At 43.8% G+C, this 21,672-nt stretch overlaps 1 protein-coding gene across 1 annotated transcript in view; it reads left to right on the forward strand.

Annotated features, from left to right (window-relative positions):
* Positions 1-20,218, forward strand: part of ADARB2 (adenosine deaminase RNA specific B2 (inactive)) — a 523,417-nt gene extending 503,199 nt beyond the window's left edge. The window contains exons 9-10 of the mRNA XM_004588466.2: positions 17,989-18,167; positions 20,011-20,218. Coding sequence (XP_004588523.2) covers positions 17,989-18,167; positions 20,011-20,187 — 356 coding nt within the window. The 3' untranslated portion in view covers positions 20,188-20,218. The remainder of the gene's footprint in view (positions 1-17,988; positions 18,168-20,010) is intronic.
* Positions 20,219-21,672: the final 1,454 nt, after the last annotated feature.

Here is a 21,672-nt window from a genome sequence, read left to right on the forward strand (position 1 = left end):
TAATGTACCTCAGAGGAAGCAGATGACGGCCCAAGAATCCAGGATCCCGTCGCTCATGTGAGAGACTGCCGTTGAGTTCACAGCTCCTGGTTTCAGCCTGGCCAAGCCCTGTGGCTGTGGGTGTTTTTTAATATCGGTTATTAATTTTAAAAGAATTACAGAGAGTGTGACAGAGAAAGGTCTTCCATTCTCTGTTTCACTCCCCACATGGCTGCAGTCCTGGACCAGCCCAAAGCCATGAGCAAGAACTTCAATCAGGACTCCAACTTGGGCAATCTCCTACTACTTTTCCCAGGCCATTAACAGGCAGCCGGACCAGAAGAGAAGCAGCCGAAACACAACCAGTGTCCATGTGAATTAACGGAGCTGAAGGCAGTGGCTTATCCACTATGCCACAGTGCCAGACATTGATGTGGGCATTTGAGGAATGAACTAGCAGGTGGGAAAATTCTCTCTGTCTCAAAATAAATAAGCATATTTTTTGAATCTTATTTGGCTCCAGATTTAAGACTAGATCACATGAATCTTCGCCTTCAATGGATTGCAAAGCTGGTTATAAGGCAAACAGAGAAATGGGTGGACGTAAGATACCTCAACAGTCATTTAGTTCCACCTCGCTTTTGATAATGTCAGAATACCCAATTATCTACCCATTCGTGGAAATGGAAAACTCAGCATTTACCAAAATAAATCATAGCATCTTCAGATCTCTTCAGATGACCCCTCTTGTTATGAACCAATGCAAGCCTCCTATAGACGTAACTCATTCATCGCCATCACCCCCTTAGTATCAAACTCTAATGTGTCTTTGACATGAAAACTCTATATAATTTCTGCCTAGACTCTTTCACTCAACAGAATTCACGGTTCTAGCTGCCATGGTGAAGGAGAGATGCTTGTCAGTCATAAGAATTGACAAAAGACCTTTGCCTTTTGGAAAAGTACAATGTTCACTGATAGTAGATAATATTTCGTTAAAGCTTCGGAGTCCCGGTTTTGATAGCAGTGCACCACCGACAGTGAGTGTGGCTTGAAGACCTTGACAATGTCACCTAACAGTCTTTTTGATGGAATCAGAAAGCTAGAATGAGAGTAAAGTGTTACCAGGCCAGCACCAGGAGAGGACAGAGGGACAGCAAATGTGAGAAGCTAAGAAGCAGGGCAGTACTGCTACCAATAAGGGGTAAGGAACCAAGATTAGATACTAGGATTTCCCTTGCATTGCAAACACAAAAGGGCTGAGTAGACTCTTGTAGAGTTTACAGATGGCTTGAACTTACTTAATTTGAATAAAAGTGACTTAATATGTAAAAAAAAATCGAATAACTCTTTAAAAGTAGAATATTGCCCCAAAAGTGAAAAATGAACAGGCACAGAAGGAGGCAAAAAGGAAGCCAGCATAAATTTTAAAAAATGCAATAGAGACACGGTTCCAGAGATTGCAGTTATCTGACACAGATTGCAATATAATTACACTGTATATGATGAGAAGTACTTTAAAAGCAAAACGGAAAACTTAGGGGAAGACATGAAGACAATAAAATGTATTTTTATATGAGATGCAGAGACCTGCCATTTGCTGATTGACTTCTCAGATGTCCACAATTCTTGCAGCTGAACTAGGTCCAAGTTAGGAACAGAGAGTGGCAAGAACTCCGTTATTTGAGCTGTAATCTACTTCTCAGTATATGCATTACCAAAAGGCTGGAGTTAGGAGCAGGGACCACTCCAGCACGAAATGCAAACATCTCAACCCAGCTTAACCACTACGCTACCCATAAAACAAAAGAATTTCTTTGAGCAAACAGATTAATAATAAATTAAACATAGCTACAAAGAGAATAACCAAGCTGTTTCAATTATTATTATTGCTTTGCAGCACGCTTTAAAATTAGATCGTATGACACCTTCAACTTGAATGTTTTTCTTCCTCAGATCACTTTGACTAATCTGGGTCTCTTGTGATTCCAAATGAATTTTAGTATTGTTTTTCATAAATCTGTAGAGAATGTTATTGGTATTTTGATAAGAATTCCATTAGATTGCTTTATGTAGTATATACATTTAACCAATATTAATTTTTGAATCCATGAACAAATAATATCTTCCCAGTTATCTTCTGCCCTTGACAATTTCTTTCATCATTCTCTTTTGGTTTTTTGTTATAGAGCTGTTTCACATCCTTGGTTAAATTATTAATGAATTTTTAATTTTTGTAGGTATTATGAATAAGATTGTTTTCAGCAAGATTGTTAATGGTGTATAAAAATGTTTCTATATTTTGTGTGCTGATTATATGCCATGCTAGTTTACTGAATTGGTTTATACTTTCTGTTTTTCAGTATTATGCTTAGATTTTTCTATGTACAGAATCCTACCATCTGCAAGCATGGATATTTTGACCTTCTTTCCAATTTTATGCACTTCCTTTTCCCTGATTGCTCTTGCCAGTATTTCCAATACTGTGTTGCATAAGTGTGGTGAAAGTGGACATTCTTGTTTTGTCCCAGATCTGAAGGAAAATGCTTCTAGCTTATCTTCATTCAGTTTTGTATTGCTTGCGTGTTTTGTTATGCACAGTGCATTTCAATTTGCGGTGTAACCCTTCCACATATAACTGGTTGAATGTTTTTCTCAAGAAGTAAGGTAGAATCTCACCAAAAGCTTTTTTGCGTTTTGAGATGACCACTTTGTTTTCCTTCTTGATGGGATTTGTTACATCTTCTGACTTCCAAATGTAGAACCATCCTTGCATCTGCAGAATACATCCCAGTTGTTTCAGATGTGAGGTATTTTTGATGTAGTATTGAATTCAGGGTGCTAATATTTTGCTGAGGATTTTTAAAAGATTTACTTATTGGCTAATCGAAAGGCAGAGTTACAGAAGGAGAGAGAATTCTTCCATCTGATGTCTCACTCCTCACCTGGCTCCATCACCCAGAGCTGGCCTATTCTGAGACCAGGAGCCAGCAGCTTCCTCTGCATCTCCTCAGCACTCATAGGTCCTTGATGATTTTCCATCTGCATGGTCTGTCTATTGATCACAGTGGGTCTTTGAAGGTCCCAGTGTGACTGTGTTAGTATCTCTCCCTTAAGGACTAACAACATTTACTTTATTTGTGTGTCTACCCTGGAGTGCATGTGTATTTATGACTGTCACATCTTTTGCCTAAATAAATCTGTTTATAATAGGTAATATTCTTTTCGGCCCCTTTCTACAGCTTTCTACTTCAAGTCTACTTCAGCTAATGTGAATATAGCTATTCCTACTCATCTTCAGTTTCCATGGTTATGTCTTCCTCCAACCTGTCACTTTCAGTCACTGTGCATTTACGCCTATGAAGTGAGTTTCCTATAGGCAGCATGTAGTTAGGTCTTGCCAACCAGCTTCTATCTTTTGACTGCAAAGTTTCATCCATTCATAGTCAAAGTTAATATAAGAAGTAACTCATCATTTTGCATTTGATCACAAATTGATTTATACATTTCTTTCTGCCTCTATTACCATTTATATTTATGTTTTGCTAGCTTTTGTTATCATAAAGTTGGATTCTCCTTTCTCTTCTGTGAATCTTCTCTGTCAGTGAATTTGGTACCGAAGTGTGTTCTTTTAATTAAAAAAATTATTTATGGTTTTGGTAGAGTAACAGAAACAAAGGAAGAGAGAGAGGAAGGAGAGATCTTCCATCTAGTAATTCCCTCCCCCGTTATCCACAACAGCATGAGTTTGATCAGTTTAAAGCCCAAGACCAAAGCTTCATTCAGATCGCCCATGCTGGCGACAGGGGTCCAAGTATTTGGGTCATGCTCTGCTGCCTTGCCATGTGCAAAGAACTGGAACAGAAGTGGAGCAGCCAGAGATCAAACGGGCACTCAGACATGGGATGCCATTGTCACAAGTGGCAAACTAATCCATCGGTCACCGGGCTTGTTCCTCGGGGTGCCCACGTATCTTGTGGGACTTCCTTTAGGATACCTATGGGACAAGGTTAATAGAGATGAATTCTCTCAGTTTTTGCCTATCTTGGAAAGGATATTTTTCTCCTTCGATTTTTAAGGATAGCTTCCCAGATACAATGTTTGTGACTATAAGTGATTTTTTTTTTCCTTTCAAGACCTTGAATATATTATCCCATTATCTTCTGGGCTGTAGGGTTTCTGTTTAAAAGTCTACTATTACTCTAAAGAGATTTCACTTTAATTTAATGAATTCTCTCACTGTTTAGGTTTCTCTCCTGCTTAACTTCTGACCATTTGATTATTATATGCCTTTTATGATTGACTCTAGCTGGGGTCTTTTGAACTTCCAGTATGTGACCAACAATTCAAGTTCCAGGTTCACTACTTCCACCCAGTCCCCTGCTGGTGTACCCAGGGAGGCAGCAGGTGATACCCCCAGCTTTCACAACCTGGGAGACATGGATGAAGTTCCAGGCTCCTGGCTTTGGCCTTACCCAGCTCCAGCCATTGCAGCTATTTATAGAGTGAACCAATGGATAGAAAGCCTCTGCTTATCCCTCCCTCCCCCTCTGTGTCACACCTCAATCTTTGTTCTAAGGCCTTCAGCTGTTTTTCTAGAACTACCATCATGATGGAGGGTAAACTGCTTAAGCCAAAATCCATGGATTCAAATATTAACAGCGTCAAAAATACTTTCACTGCAGCATCTTGATATATGATTAACCAAGCCACTGGGCAATCTCACCTAGCCCAGTGGGCACACAAAATTAATCACCACAAAAAAAAAAAAGAGTTAAAGTACAAAGTGAGAAAGTCAAATATGCACTTACTAAGAGTTTCCAAAGGAAAGAGAAAAAAATAGAGCAGGGGCAAAATTGAAAGAAATCATAAGTAATCATTTTCTCAGAGAAATAAAAAACATCAAGTTACATATCGAAGAAGTGCATTATAACCCATGAAGAAAAGTTCTGAAATCCTTATCTCAGTAGTGAAGTTACTGAAAGCAAAGATTAAAGTGAGATCTTAAAAGCAGTTAGAAAATAAAAGAGATATTAACTTTCAAGGAGCTAACTCAGGTGGACAGCTGATACTTAGAGGAGCAAAAAGAATTAAATGACATTTAAAAAATACTGTTAGAAAATTAACCGCAACTTAAATCTAGCAAAAGTATCCCTCGAAGGTGATAATTAGGCATTGGTTCCAGGAGTGTAGTGGGAACCGCCACTGCCAAGCTTGGCTAATAAAGACTTCTCCTTACATTCTAAATTTAAAAAGAAAAAAAAGCGATAATGAGATAACATGTCCAGACAGACGAAACGTAAGAAAACCCAACTCCATTAGATTCACACTTATAAAAAAAACACTAAATGTGCTACTTGGGCAGGAAGGAAGAAGCATGATGATCTCAAAGGGTGATGCAAGGGTGAGCACCTGATGCATCAGTTAACATGTCACTTGGGACACTTACATCCTGTATTACAATGTCTGGGTTCAAGTCCTGACTCTACTCCCAGTTCGCAGATTCCAGCCAATGCACACCGTGGGAGGCAACAGTGGGGATGGAAGAGCTTGGGTCCTGGAAACCCATGTGAGATTCCTGGCTGCTGGCTTTGCCTGTATCCCACCAGCTGTTGTGGGCATTTGGCAAATGAATAAATGCTGATAGCTCTCTCTCTCTCAGTCTCTCAAGTAAAAAAAAAAAATCAAATAGGTAATGCAGATAAAGCGATGAAAACCACCCACATTTTCATTCAGTTTTAAACCTTGGCTTCACCTGCCTGGACACATTTGCAATATATATAATTTGGAAGAGCAAATAACTGTATTCTGTCAAAGTCTCTTTGCTCTACGCCTTTTAAAATAATCACAGTCCTTACAGGAGCCAAGAATTGTGTCATCATCAGATTAATAAATAAAAACGCAAATGTTTTCCTCCTGCAGGGGAAACGTCCCATCTTTTTAAAAAGCCTGTGGGCCTATGTATTTCTGACTATGTGGAACAGAAACCATGGAAATTTGTTCTCATAAGTAAAGTTGTATTTCTATTGTTGGGTGCCATTGCAGAATTCTCACATAGAACAGTTATAGAGGTATAACTGTCACAGTGGCTTGTGGCCCACATCCCTCAAATTTACCTCCACCACTTCAGCCATCACCTAACCAAACTAGTCTAACGAAGGGAATACATGCTGTCATGCTGCATATATTTCTTCTAATTTTAAATTCACCTTTGGCTTGAAACAATCCGGAGAACCTAGTGTTCTCTCTGCAAACAAGCCAGTTATCCACCTCAGTTCTCGAGAATTCAGGGTCTCAAAACACGTCACGCTTTCCATTAAATATGTTCTGTTACAACAGGATAGCAGCCATAAGATTACTGGCAATTATAACAATGTTCATGTTAATGACGATGAATGAAATGACGCTGCTATAGCCTCAGTAGCTAGTTACCACAAAGCCATACATTCACATCAAATTTACTAGCTCCGTGTGTGTGTGTGTGTGTGTTTAGGAGAGAAAAGAGGACAGATACTGATCCCAAGAGGTAAATAGCAGGTTATAAAACCCAAGAGGTTCCTTCAATACTTGCAACTTTGTGATTCTGTGCATGCCTAGAAGCATGCTGCCTCATTCATTTTGCAAAATTAAGCATAATACTATCCTGTATTACAGACTTGCCTCACTTCATGCAAAAATTATATCCCTGAAATGCCTTGTGTAAATTTAATTTGGGAAAAGTGAATTACATTTCAAATATAGTAGGCTCACCGGCTATTTAATGACATGCTACAATGTCTCATTTATCTAATGTCTTCTCTTAAAGACAAATAAGGATTTTTCCTTCAGCAAGGCATCTTTTCATGGCTATACGAGCCATAATAAAACTCACTTTCAAGAGAGCAGGAAGGGTTTCCTCACTGCTCTCAGTAACAGTAGTTGTAGTGACCATAGCAGTCATCCAATTGGTGGATGGTCATCATGAGCAGTAGCAAGTTAATTAACTTATCAGAGGTGGCACTTTCTGTAAGTCATAGAAGTGGCATCTGGTCTTGGTCCATTTCCGGAGCCCACTCTATTAGTACAATTTTTGCACTTCAATGGAAGTCCACCTCTTTTCATGAAGCCCATCTTGCTATATTTGTTTGCTTGACAAAACATCCATGTCATAGACTGATAGGGACCAGCTTATTTCATTTAGACCTACTTTAAAGTAAAATACCTCTCTAAAAATTCTCAGACAAGGTGAATAATCCATATGCTATCTGGCATTTTACAAATTAATAAAAACACATTTGCATGTTATACATCAGGCTAAACAAGCTTTCATTAGCCTTGCTTTCATTAGAGCGTCTTGATCCAGAAATTATTCAGGTAAAAACGGCATTATTTCCAAAACAAAAATAGCTGTTCAGAAATAACTATTAGAGGGGGAAAGTGGTATTGAAGGCTATGTCAAGCTGCCCAATTTTTTAAGAATCTTTTTTCTCGCCTTTTTTGGACTTCCTATGCAAGATTCCAAATCCAAGATGCTACCTGAGACCAACCTCACCCAGGGGCATGAGACATATTGCTTCCCACAAAAGCAGCCAGGACGCCTAACAACTTTCTTCCCGAACACCCTGGCCACTGCCTTTCCTCATGTGAGAGGAATGGGAGAGGAGATACAGATGAGTAGCAGCCATGGAGCTGTCTCACTTGCAAATTTAACGATCTATCCAAAAGTAGTTTTTAAAGGGTGGGATTACTCCCCCAGAAAGAAATCTCACCTGGTTCACAGGCCAGTTCCAAGAATCAAAGTTAGTGCTTGTGTTAAACTCAACAGTGGTCCCCAAAGATACAAAGTTCCAATCCCTGGAGCCTGTTAACAACCATGTATGAAAGAGATTCCTGGAGAGATGAGTAAGTGAAGAACATGAGATGAGGAGTAAATAGGGATGATCCTAGTGAATCCTACATGCAGTTACACCTATCTTCATAGAAGGAACATTCTCATAACATTCTCTTTCTCATAAAAAGAAATTTACTCTATAACGAAGGCTGCATAAAAATAGAGGCAGAACCACAGTGCTGCAGCCATGAGCCAGGGAATACTTCATGTCACCAGAAGCAGGGAAAACCAAGAAAATGACCCTCCCCTCAGAGCCTCCAGAGATGACACTGCCCTGCTGGTGTGTTGATTTTCAACTTCCAGCCTCTAGAACTGTGCAAGATCACAGCTCTGTTGTGGTCAGCAATGACATTCATAACCGTCTGTGACAGCAGTTCACAGAAGCTGAATAGAGCACAAGGTTATGCAAGCGTAACTTGCCCTGCATTTGGGGACCACATTGCAATACATGATGCTGTTCTTGTGTTACTGAGATTAGAAGTAAAAGTTTCCCAGTGCTAATCCCAGGCTAGTTGGATTTACGTTTGTCTTCATTTCTGGTGTCAAAGAGCTAGTTCACAGAATCCTTGGTTATGGCGGTCTGTAGAAGGAGAAACAGGAGATCCCCAAGATACACATGCATCAGTGAATCCCCTGAAAAAGGAGGTGGGTTTTGGCTTGCTGACTTCTCATGAAGACATTCTTCTCTTCTTGGAGAACACTTGCCACAACGCTCCTGATCTCTCTGTTCAAACTTGAGGGCTGTGCCCCAAGTCAGCCAGAATATTCTGACACCTTGGCATCTTTCACTGAATGGAGACTTCTGAGTATTCTCCAGGAGGTATTTAATGTTATGCGTTGGGGAAAACAGGGATGCGTTCTCTGTGCTAATGGACGGTTTGCAAGAACGTAATGGAAATAGATCTTGGTAGGGTTCTACCGGTGACTGCAGTTCATTGTGTCTTTGTGAGTGACTTTCTTCATTTTTCATTTTTAATAATATAATATAAAGGGAATAGATTTCACATATTTGATAGATACAAGAAAGTACTCAATTCCCCACCCTCAATCGCCCCTTCTTCCTTCCTTCATCTCTTTCTTCTTCCCTTTTTACTTTGTGTTGACATAATTTCAGTTTACTTTATAATCACCAACCAGACAGTTCAACAAGTAAAAAATAGAAAAATTACTATTCCACAGGAATGTAGACAAGAGCTGAGAGCAAGAATCAAGACATAACATGTTAGCTTCATTCTTATACTTTTTAACAATATCAATCCACAAAATGAAACAACTCCTACACAACTAGCCCCGATTTCAGTAGTGTCTTTTTACTTCTTTTTTTATAACATTAACGAATTTCATCAATTTAATATTTGCAGTTTTTTAAGATTTACTTATTTGCATTTGAAAGGATATACAGCAAAAGCGACAAAGAGAAAGATCTTCCACCCATACCTCAAATGGCCATAACAGCTGGAGCTGAGCCGATCCAAAGCTAGGAGCTAGAAGCCTCCTCCGGGTCTCCCACACAGGTGCCAGGTCCCAAGAACCCAGGCCATCCTCCATCACACTCCAGGCCACAGCAAGGAGCTGGATGAGAGGAGGAGCAGCAGGATCCTGGCGTTTGGAGGCAGAGGATCAACCAGCCGGACCGCTCTGGCCCCAACTTAGTATTTACAGCTTTAAGAGAATAATGACACTTTCAGCCCACTCCCCCGTCACTCTCATTTTTCCTTCCTTTCTTACTTTTCTTTTAATATTTCCAAAGGCATATTTTCCATTTTTCATGAATATTTCTCTAAGATAATTTGATGTTCACTTCAAGACACAAGTTTATGCTCCTCTTTCATTTTCACAACTCCTAAGCACACAGAGAAAAAAATGTCCCTAAGCCTGTCCTGAACTTATCCAGTACCATTAAGACCATCATTCATGCTATGATACAGCACTGAGTTCATCAGTTTTAGCTCAAACCACAAGGGCCTGGGAGAAGCTCAGTCAGTACGGTTAGAGTGAATGAATAAGTACTTTGAAGATTCCCTATTTGTGCCTATAGGCAGGAATGCCAAAACAACACCTAGGAAATTGGTTTAAAATTATAACATCAGTACATAATCAGTGAAATTACTCTTTTTGTGAAAAACATCCTTCAAAATCATGTGTCTCTTAGATATGAATAAGCTTAAAAAGAAATAATCTAGAAATTATAGCATAAGGTTATATTAAGCTTGCAAATAGATCTTCACGTCATCTCTGTCCAAGGAGTTCTGAGAGTGAAGGTGACAAGACACGATGGAGGAGAGGACACACCCAGAAACACAAAAAAGAAACAAGGACAGCCAAGGGCAATGCGGGCCAGGCTGGGCCTTCCTTGGAATTCTGACACTGATACCTGGGAGAATGCAAGCCTGATGCAGAAAGAGGTAGTCTGGGGCCGTTTGGTGTCAGAATAATAAAATAAGCATTCCTCACTTGGTCGCAGCAACCAGGAGGTAATAACATTATCTTCTGAGTGGATTGAATTACTTCTGACTACACGTTGTCCATTCACACAAGATTTATCCTACAAAAGCAAAGCATAGTGCTTAGACTGATGCCAGTGTTCCGTAAAGAAATCCCATATTGCATTGTACATTGGTAAATGCACGTGTTAGACTCAAGTGAGTCTGCCACAGTCCTTCTATCTCCTTGGGTATAATCAGTTCAACCATTAATTACAGTGATGTCAAGAAGCATAACACTGGCCTGAATGTGTAGTAAGCATTCTAAATATTATCCTTGGCTGATTTATTTAAAAATAAAATTTCCATCCTTTCATGTTGCTTTGTGAAGCTTCATTCTTAAAGTAGGAGCTCAAAGTACATGAAAAAATAACATCCCCGGCAGTGATATTAGCTGCTCTGTTAAGCACACACATAAGTGAAATAAAACAGTTTAATGTAGAGGGAACTCTGACCTTTGGTTGGGAACATTTTCTGTAATCTTTTGATCTGTATGCCTCGGAGAGCTGTGAACAAACTGAAGTGACTTCCAAATCTTCCTTCCGATGAAAATAACAGTAACCCTGGCTCTTGAAGACTTAAAAGTGCTCTCATCTGTCTTGTTCAGTCTTACCTTGTGAAGTGGAGAAGTTACCACTGCCAGAGAGCAAAATAAGGAAAAGAATGGCAGGTGCCAAGAAGCAAAAATGAGCTGGAACTCAGATCTGACACCTGAATCATATGAAGAGGCTATTGGGGTCTCCAGCCTCACTTTGCACCTCTGTGGTCATGGATGGGCTCAGTGATATTGATAGCTGTAGCAGGGATTATGATTTCATTTCCTACTTAAATCGCCTGATAAGGGTAAGACAGTCAGCAATGAGTGATTCCTGTAATGTGATCATTCAAGCCATCTCATGAGCTGAAGCCTTGTTTACCAAATAGCTGTTTCCATTACCTTCCCCACGTGCTAACCAGTTGAGACCAAAGCTCAAGAAAAGGTGTCTCCAGGGTGCTGGGGGCAGGAGGAGAAGCTGCCCACCTGCCGTTCAGATCCCGCAGGCCCATCAGCCTGCACCTTTCCCCCTTTGCACCTTCAGCATTGCCTTCCCATGCATCCCCGCCTATGGAGCCGAGTGGCACTGGATTGACACAACCATCCTGATGGCTGCCTTCCTAGCACTGTCGGGGCTCCATTGAGGTTGGCCCAGCTTGCCAGGAGTAATGGGAGAATAGGCCAGCAGAGCTGCAGCTGAGAATTCTCCAAAGCAGGTGTCTGTGCTGGCAGCCAGAAACAAATCAGCTAAACTTTCCAAAACAAAGAGGAAATGGAAAGGGAGGGAGCAGAATATTCGAGAGGGAAGGTCTCATGATCATATCAGAAATTCCAAGAGTTTCCACTGAGCTCAGAGTGGGAAATCATTGAAAAGGCATGGCTCTGTGGCTCAACACTAGGTCTTTAGTAGCACAGAGACCAAAGGGGCAGAGAGGGAGGAAACGGGAAAGGGAAGAAAAAGGGGCAGGGGAGGCTGTCTCCTAGAACCCGACTGCACACAGATTTGGAGCAGCGACCGCCTCTCTATGTACTCAGTCATCCCTGACCTTGGCATCTGCCTCCTCCTGCCAGGGCAGTCGCTGCCCAGTAGGACAGCCTGTGGCTGCCAATGGGCCAGATTGTCCCCCCTGTGCTGTCCCTTGGGGGGTGGGCAGCTGCCACAGTGAATCACTTCTAGGAAAAAGAGCTGCTATGAATGGAATTAGCCTGGGCATGCGATACCGCACATCCATGAGCAAAGGAAGGTCACAGTGTGACTTTGACTTTGGGCAGACAGGAGACTGGGGTGGTGTACTCTGCCCAAGACACCCCTGTAACCTCCTGGGGCCTGGGACCCTGCAACTCAGAGTCTTTTCTAGCCATTGTTCCTGTGACCTGCAGAGAGGGCTGCCTCCAGAGGGCATGCATGCTGTGCTTCCACTCCACACGTGAGTGTCTCCTTTACAGGGAGTCTGCTGGGTCCAGGAGCTCACACTGCAGTCAGCCAGTTCTTTGCATTCAGGCTGTTTCCCAATACCTGAGCTTCTCTACCAGTGGTGCCTGCAGCTTTGCTGTCATCACAAAGCAGCTGCTTCAGCGGCCTAAATAGAGTGGGTTTGCCAAAGCTTCAAGGTCATCCCTGCAGCTTTCCATCATATTGCCTGATGCATGATCCACACCTGAGAGAAGGTGTAGTGTATCATCCTCTTTGTCCATGCAAGAGGTTAGAAGGCCAAAAGGGCAGCAAAAAGGAGGCAGCCAAGGTTGGTGGTATTCAGCTGAGCTTCACAAGGGGGAATGAAGGAGAGGGTGAGGGGAAAGCAACCCAGCCCAAACCAGGCTGGATTGGTAGAAAGTGCTATCTATGTAGGACTCCTTGCAGAAGCCACAGAAGTGAAAGATTCCAGAGGCACCCATGGAGCAAGGAACAAGTGAATGAACAAGAGGCAATTGCTTTTCTACTTACTTTTATAGCTGGAATGTGGCCACACGGCGATTGACACTTAGAGCATGCCCCTCCCTAACTGGGAAGAGTCTCAACAGTGACGCCCGGTTTTGTTCCAAGGAAAGCATCTGGCTGTGTTCGTTTGGAGGGTAGGGGAGTGCACCTCCAAGAGCTGCAGGGCCTTTTTCTTCAGATGCTCCCACCTCAAGGGTGACAGATCAGCCAGCATGATCCTGGGGAAGAGAAGCAGGTGGACAACGAGTTGAGTGGCCAACTGCACCAGAATGCTGCACCTGTTGGAATCCTCAGGATGAAATCACTGGAAGGAGGGGCCTCTACAGTATTTGCTGCAAGTCACCAGATGTCACACAGCAACATCTCCAGGAAATCCTGATCAGAATAAGGAACCCCATGAGATGGCTGGGCAGGAATTGAGGCCCATCAAGAGCTAGAAAAGCACAGGCACAGCCCCAGGTCGCAAAACCGCTACCATTCCAGGCTGAGAACCCTCTGCTTTCTCCCTCTGTTCTTCTGAGAGAATTACAAAGACTGGGTAGATTCCAACAAAAAAAAGAGTGTGCAATCAGACAAAGAGAGTCACACATTGAAACTAGGACTTCCCTGAACATTTGAGATGCTTCCTGGTCAGGGCCAGCTCCCTGGGTGTGTGGCCCTCCCATCCCCACAGGGACTGAAGCTTAGAAAGAGCCCATTCCTGGTAACTGTAACTTTTTTAGTAATTTTTCAGCAGAGGGACCCACATCTTCCTTGCACAATGACCCTCAGAAAGTTGGTGGCCAGTGCTGTGTCTGCATCTCAGCATTTGATTAATTATCCCACATTCTTACAACTCCCTTGCTGTCATTAGGGGTTTTTTTTCTTTTGGGTTTTTGGTGGGTTTTGTTTGTTTGTTTGGCCTCACCAGCCAAACTATAAACCTAAAAGGTCTCTTGGTGTTCACCAGCTCTTTAATAGGCTGGACCTGCGGTGGGTGGCCAATAAACACACAGTCTTAGATTGCTTTGGCATGGCTTTGTATGTTCATTAATTCCCTCAGCAAATATTTATAGAAAGAGGGAGAGAGATCTGGGCAGATCTTTATTACTACAAGACTGATTAAAAATCTTTTAAATTAAAAGGTTAAGCCACCATCTTGGCAAGGGGGGGCAGATAAGTTCGTCATCAGGGCTTGAATGGATAGATCTAGCAGCATAGCAGCTGCTGGGGGTGTCTGAGCCAGGTCGGACTCAATGTCTGGGGCCCTAGCCATGGCTGTGGCTGCAAAGCGGTGGACAAACCAAGGGCTTGCCAGGGCCCAAAAGTTTTCTCTGTCACAGCAAAGACACTGTGTGGGGAACTCGGCAGCCCGGATCCCTGGCTCTGCCCATTGCCACCATCTTGCAGGGGGCCAGGTGGGTTCGTCCTCGGAGATTGGATGGACGGACATCACAGCAGCATGGTGACTGCTGGGGGCATCTGAGCCAGAATGGACTCAGCGCTTGGGGCCCTATCCGGAACCACCACTGCCAAGCACTGGGTGAATTCAAGCCTTGCAGATGGCCAAAGCACCAACCAGAATCAGGGTTCACCCAATGGCCACCCAGCAGCAAGTTTGGGGCTCTTGAGGGGATAGAATTACTGCCAAGGGAAATCTATGTATAAGGCCACTGTACATTTACATCAGGAATGACTCCTGAAGGACCCCCCAATACAGGCCAACTGTACTTGCAGGAAAGTGAGGGGACTGAAACCTGGTGGTTTGGAGGGAAGAGTCCAGAAGATCTGTATGGGTCAGATTGATACACCAGCCCACATGGGAGTCCTGGGTTGGGCTTATTAGCATGGAATATAGCTAACCACCACATGCCAGTCCATGCAAAAGCTAGGGCTGGGGGCCTGTCTAGCAGGGCTAGATCCCAGTAGCTGACTAAACGTCAGAACAGGGGACAGGTTACATTAGGCAGGGCCATGACACTAACCAGCACACAAGAGAACCAGGTCCACAGTAGAGTCTGTGGGGGGATATGTGGACCAAATTCTATGGAAATACAAGTATGGCTGGTTAGGTCAAGAGTCGGGGTGATAGGCTGAGCTAGATGTGACCATGGTACCTGCCAACACTCACAGGTACAGGGATCCAGAATAGTCTGGGAGCCAACATGTGCACCCTAAAACAGGGCATGGGGCAGGCGGGGACACAACATTCACCAGCTCATACAAGGCAAGGATGGAGGGGCAGACTATGCTGGGCAAAGGCCTAGTACCCACTGGCATACATGAGATCTGGATCTGGGAGTGAGCCAAGTGGGGGTACATGGGCAACTCCCACAGTGTGTCATAGCTCCTGCTGGTGAGCACATGGTCCAGGCCTGGGGATCAAGCAGGATGTGCAAGGTAGCTCCACCTATTGGAAATTGTGTGTGAGTTGGTTTTGGAAGGGGTAGACTGGGTAAGGCCAAGCAGCAAGTACAGAAACCAGGCTGGAGTGCAGGTAATGCCAGGCTAAGCTGTCACAATTACTGCTTTGCATGAGCCAGACATGGGAGCAGAATGAGCAGGGCCACGTACCAGCACCCACCAGCAAGAGTTGAGACTGGGGGCAGGCCGGGTTCAGGCTATGACACAACATCCAAAGGCAAAAGCCAAGATAGCTGAGGGACTATGCCAGGTTGCGTCAGAGCAACCATTGGCACATGCAAGATTTATAGCTGGGAACAGGCCTTGTTTAGGAGCAAAAGGGACACCCTGGCTGTGTGGGTCCCACTGGTGAGTGTGAAGGTCAGATTGGGGGCTGCATTTTGGTCTGGAAATGGCTGCAGTCTCCCTTGGCACAAGAGTGGACTGGGGCTGGGGTGTACTGGGCTAGACTGCAGCACCCACTGGTGCTTGTGAGAACCAGAGTAGGTGTATGACAGTCTAGGCTATATCTCTGCCCCTGCTGAGCCATGTGTGAGCTGTGTCTCACCCAACAGTAAAAACCAGAATGGGTGAAAGCCAGTAAGAAAAGCCACTGATCCTGCTAGAACAGGAGGAGGACTAAGTATGACTGGCCAGATATTCTGATGGAAGAGCTTGGGAAACTCCTCTGTCAGGACACAGACCGTTAAGGTGAGCATAAGAACACAATAGGGAGCAGCCCAGACCAGGCCACAGAATGGTACCCACAGGCATAAATATGGCACAACCGGGGGCAAATGAGACTGAACCAGTTCATATCACCCTCTGGTGAATCTGAGCGCCAGAATGGAATGTGTGTCTGGCCGGTTTCAGTTGCTACACAACCCAGTTCACATGAGGGCCAGGCCTGGGGGCCAGCTGGAGTAGGCTAAGCTGTAGCCCCACCAGTGTGAGCTGGAATTGGGAGTGGGCTGGGCCTGGCAAGATTGCAACACCCACTGGCTAATGCCAAGGTAAGGTGGGCCATGCCAGACTGGTCTGCAGCACCAAACCAGCACACATGAGGCCAAGGAGTGTAGAGGGGACGAAACCGATAGGGGGATGCGTAGGGCTCCCATGGCTGCGTAGGGACCACCACTCCCAATTGAAAGCATGAGAGTTAGGATGGGTGTAGACAATCAAGCTGAGCAGGGCTATATCACCGGTTGGCCACATGTGAGTTGGATTAGGAAAATGCCAGGCTAGGTTGACTGTTCCTTCTAGTGCAAGCAAAGGTCAGAGTGGGTACGGGTTGTTTGGGTTTTGCTGTAGCATCAACTGGCAGATGCTGCCAGCAGGAGCACATTCTGTCCAGTTAAACTACAGAATCACCCGAAGACTGCAAGATCCAGGGGTGTTAGTAGGCCCAATAGGGAAACAGTGGGCCTCTCCCTCTTGGGTTGCCTGAGAACCAGCACTAGGGTAGACATGGCCAGACAGTGACACCCACTTGCATGTGTATGGGCTGGATTGTGGGGCTCGTTGGGTTGAACTAGGCTTCAATGCCCATTGACATGTATGAGAGCTGAATGGGATGTGGGATAGACTGGAATAGTCTGCTGTACATATTAGCAAGCACAGGAACCAGGGTAGGGGGTGGGCCTGTGGGGGTTATTACGGGTGGCACCAACTAGGCTACAGCTCCCACTGGCATACCTGAAGGCTGAGTGTGTGGTAGGCAGGATCGGAGTGGGCTGTAACACAGATTGGCTTGTGTAGATAATAGTGCTGAAGACAGAACTGACACAGCAGTTGCAACCACCAGTGTGTACATAAGCTGATTGGGGCTACAGATTGTGCCAGACCCTGTATTGCCAGGCACACACAAGAATCAGATCTGGGATCACCTCAGATGAAGTTCCTTTGGGGATTGCCCCAACTGAATTGCTGGACTCAGAACCCCAACCATGTAGAGAATTGCAGTTTTCATGGTCTGACCATGGAGTGCATGTGTCAGAGCTGAGCCTAATATGCTCAGAGTAGTGAACAGCATATCCAGGTGCACATGGAGGATATGGAAGCACATTGGAATTTGCAGAGCTGATCTGATACCACAACAGAAGATGGAGGACTGAGCAAATTGATCAACTATGCCAGCCAAGTGTTAGCAGTGAATATCTGGGCAAACAGAGACTCTAAGGTGAACTATGTCAGCCAGTGGATTCTGGAGAGATTTCATCGTGCTTGGAGTGGTGAGATTGGCAATAATTCAGAACTGTTGAACTACCAAGGCCTCTTGGGCAGGACCCTCAGCACATGCCCCACATCAGGGACCCTTGGGTGGTGTCAGGTGGCTGTCCTCCATCCCAGGGTACAGAGGTATCTGGGAGGTTTGGGTGTGGCTTTCTCCTTTATCTCCCTCTCTTTCCCAGATACAGGAAGGAAAAAAAGAGAGTATGGAAATAATGGTCTCACCCAAGGGCTACAGAAAGTAGCCCTTTCTAGTCAACTATATAAAAATCATCAAAAAATAAAAACTAAAAAAATTAAAAGGTTAAAAAATGAATAGGAACCAGCAATGACTTGCAGCACAAAGCTGTCATCAGGGATGCGTATGATTCTCACCTGTCATGCCTAGAGGTGTAAGGATGACCCGCAGATGAACTGACCAGGTTTTAAAGATGAAAAGCAGGACAATCTGGGTGTGAATATCTTATGCCAGCTCCAACACAGATTGTATTTCCCATTATCTGCTCTCACAGGAGACCTGTCTGGGGCCAGGAATATTAATGCTTGGCTGCTTTTATTTCTGTCTTGACAGGAGTGAGTAATGCTGAGGCACGGCAGCCAGGAAAGTCTCCCCACTTCAGCCTGAACTGGGTCGTGGGCAATGCGGACCTGGAGATTATTAATGCCACCACTGGGAGGAGGAGCTGCGGGGGCTCATCCAGGCTCTGCAAGCATGTGTTCTCGGCCTGGTGGTCACGGCTCTATGGCAGGGTAGGTACCACCTGTCCTTCCTGGGGAGAAGCTAGCCACAACAGACTCAGGCTGGCACCCTGAACCAGATCACAGGAGTGGACCCCCTCCAGGTCTGCAGTGAGAGGGACACAGAATGCAAAATCCAGTTCCCATTGCATTTCCTTTCCTCAGCTGTCCAGTCCCTCCCCGCTTAAGTTTAAAACTCTAAGTGTCCAAGCCTCGTCCCTAGACAAGCAGTACTGGAGAGCAGGAACCTTAGCACTGGGAAGTCAAGGTGAAAGGAACTACCTGACAAACAGCTAATGTGCCAAGCACTGTGTTGACCACTGCACATGGAGGATCATAAGAAAAGTTTGTAGAAGCATCTTATAAGGTTTTTTTTAACTTATTTAAAAGGCAGAGAGACATCTGCTGCTTCACTTCCCAAATGGCCAAAGCCAGAAGCCCAGAACTTTAGAGCTAAGCTCTTGAATATCTTCCACTGCTTTCTTGGGCACACTAGCAGGAGTCAGAGCAGGAAAGAGCAAACAGCACTAAATGGTCCCCAAGCATGGCATATGGGCATTGAGAACAGCAATTCTTAACCACAACACTGGCCTCATATAAATTTTTTGAAGTTGGCACAAAGTTTATATTCAAGAAATTTAATACCCGGAAAAATCAGGTAATTTTCCTCTAAACGCAAATGTAGTTGGCCTTTCTCCACCACTCTGATGCCTCTGCGTTTTTTCTGCATCAGCCATTCGGAAGTTGTTTTCTCCTCCAGAAAAAGGAACAATATTGAATTTCTGAATTTTAAACCAAAATATACATTTTCATGTATTTCCAAAGTATAGAAGACTATGACCAAAGCAAAAAAAAAAAAAATAGTATCGACAAATAAAACATGATTTGCTAAGTTTTTATCCAAGCAATGATTCAGAATAGGAATAATGGTGCTATGGTTAATTTATCAATAGTGGAAGAATAGGATGGATATATTGATGCTTAAAATAAGCATTTTTGTCAACTTAAATGACTCCAAATGGTACACATTTGACTCTGAGCGTGCCTATGACTGCTGTCATTGTGTATGAGCAGAGGGCCTCAGCCAGGCAGGCTCCATCCTGCCTGCTCTCTAGCCCCGTTCACTTCTAAAGACTTAGAAAGGATAGAGAGCCATCGATTTTGCTTTACTGAACAAAGGGCCTCTTGTTTCATCCCTGCAGGGGACGGGTGGACATTGCCTGAGAGAGCTTGGGTGGTGTGCTGGTCTCCAAACTCTCTTGGGAGCTCCCCCAGTAGGGGGTCTTGCCCTCCTCTTGCATTGCAATCCCTGATCTCCTGGGGGGGCAGGAGAGAGGTGCTGTGGATGTGGATTGGAGCCATATTTGACCTCTGCATTATGTTGACTTTCAAAGCTTTGCTTGTTATATTCATTTTAATTGTTTTGTCCTGGGCATCAAATAGCATTCAAACGTTTTCTTCTTTACCACCTGCCCCACCTGCTACTTCAGTTGCCATAATCATCCTGGGGTCCCTTTCCCATTTTGACTCCCTAATCCTCCTCCAGAAAGAAAAATATGCAAGGTGCTCATATTGTAAAAAGCAGACAAGTTATATGTTAATTTTGTTCATTAATCATTCACACTTGTAATGAAGTAAGTCTGCTCTAGAATTGGGTTTCCCATATAACTGGACTCTTAGAACTAAGACACGAACATCACAAGTGCTTTTTATTATGTCTTTGTGTTCTAAAGGATAGGAGGAAGAAAAGCCAAATGCTGAGGCCAAGAGTGATGGTTTGCTTATAAAACCCATGTGTGGAGGCTCCTGCATCAGCTTCGAGTATGACTTACTCTTTCCTTCTTCCTGTCCACAGCTCAGCACACGGATACCAAGCTGCGGAGACACGCCATCCATGTACTGTGAGGCCAAGCAGGGAGCCCAGACCTACCAGTCTGTGAAGCAGCAGCTATTCAAGGCTTTTCAGAAAGCAGGGCTGGGCACCTGGGTGAGGAAACCACCAGAGCAAGACCAGTTTCTACTAACTCTCTAAATCACCAGACTCCTTTGCTCTTCAGCCAGAGTGGAACACTTGGAAAGGACAAGGTTGGGCATGTGGAGCAACATGGTGTGTTCATGGGTTCTCTGCACTTGTTTCCTTGCAGGGTTCTAGATGCACACAAGTGTTTGAAATAGAGATGAGCAGCTGGACTTGAAGTTGAGTTGCTCACCCAAGAACCCTGTCCACTACACCCAAACTGTCTCTTCTTGGTGGTGTCAATGGGAAAACTTCTATATAGGCAAGGTGTGTGTGGGAGGGGAGATAACGGGGGCAGCATTACCTGCAGCCTTGAAAAGTGATATTGAAGCATCACCAGTTACAAATAAGCCTCGGGCATCATCCCCTGTGACCTGAGCCTACCACGCACCTCCCTACAGATGTGTTTGTGTCTCACTAGCAGAGCTTATGTGTCACTTCAAGATAAGCCACAAGTGAAGAGAAAAGCCATGGAATACCCAAAAAGAATCCAATGTTCTCTTACTTTCATTATTCATCTTGGTTTTTTTATTCCATCTCTTTAAAAAATAAAATATGTGTGATGCACAATGTTAATCACCTAAAATAGATCCAGAGAAATGATAAGCATTCTTGCAAAGCAGAGACAGTTACCCGAAGTATCAATGAGTGAAGATGTGTGATACAAGAGAATTATTTCCAAACATCTTACAAACTGAATGTTGCTTGCTGGTCCATGGCTATTCAGCCAGTCATCACTCCTAGTTCTTTTTGGCAAAGACTGAGAGATACTGCAGTTGTGTTGTGTCAGGGTTAGCGCAACATCTGATCAGATGTCAATAAAACTAGGTCTCACACCGGATTATGAATTTTTAACTAAAATTTTACCAGAAAACAAACACAAAGAACATTTCATAACAATTTTGACTATAGACTTGAGGCCAGACTTTGTTTCTTTTAAGTTTTCCAATCATCATCTTGTTGATCAAAAAAGTTCACATAAAGCAGATGCCAAAATGCAGGAGGCAGGATTCCATCACATATAGACAAGGCATCAAAGATCATGGCTGGACATAGAATGTTTTCTTAGCTTCATCCCTTACAGGACAGATGCTATTCATGCAAGGATGAGGCACTTCTCTACCATGTACCTTCAATTATTTTATCACTGAGAATGCATTTCTAACATTCATGATGCTAGTTAACAAGTCTATGATTTCTCCTATTATAACAGCTGTATAGGAAATTCATTAAGCCAAATAGCAAAATACAAAAGTAGCCACCTCTAGATTATAAGCTTCCTGTTTGAATTCCAGCTGACCACCCTCCAAGAAATGCAAACACGCCATGCTGTATATATTTAAGCATAAAGTACATATAGCATAACAATGAGGCAGAAATGTAACAAACTGAGTTGTAGCTATTTGTTACATGATAAGAAGTAGTGCAATTAGTATGAAAATAGAAACTTTCCCCTGAGATTTTACGTAAGTTCAAATCTATCACTCACGTTATTTTAGA

Source organism: Ochotona princeps, chromosome 10 (assembly GCF_030435755.1).
Source record: "Ochotona princeps isolate mOchPri1 chromosome 10, mOchPri1.hap1, whole genome shotgun sequence".
NCBI classification, from domain to species: Eukaryota; Metazoa; Chordata; class Mammalia; order Lagomorpha; family Ochotonidae; genus Ochotona; species Ochotona princeps.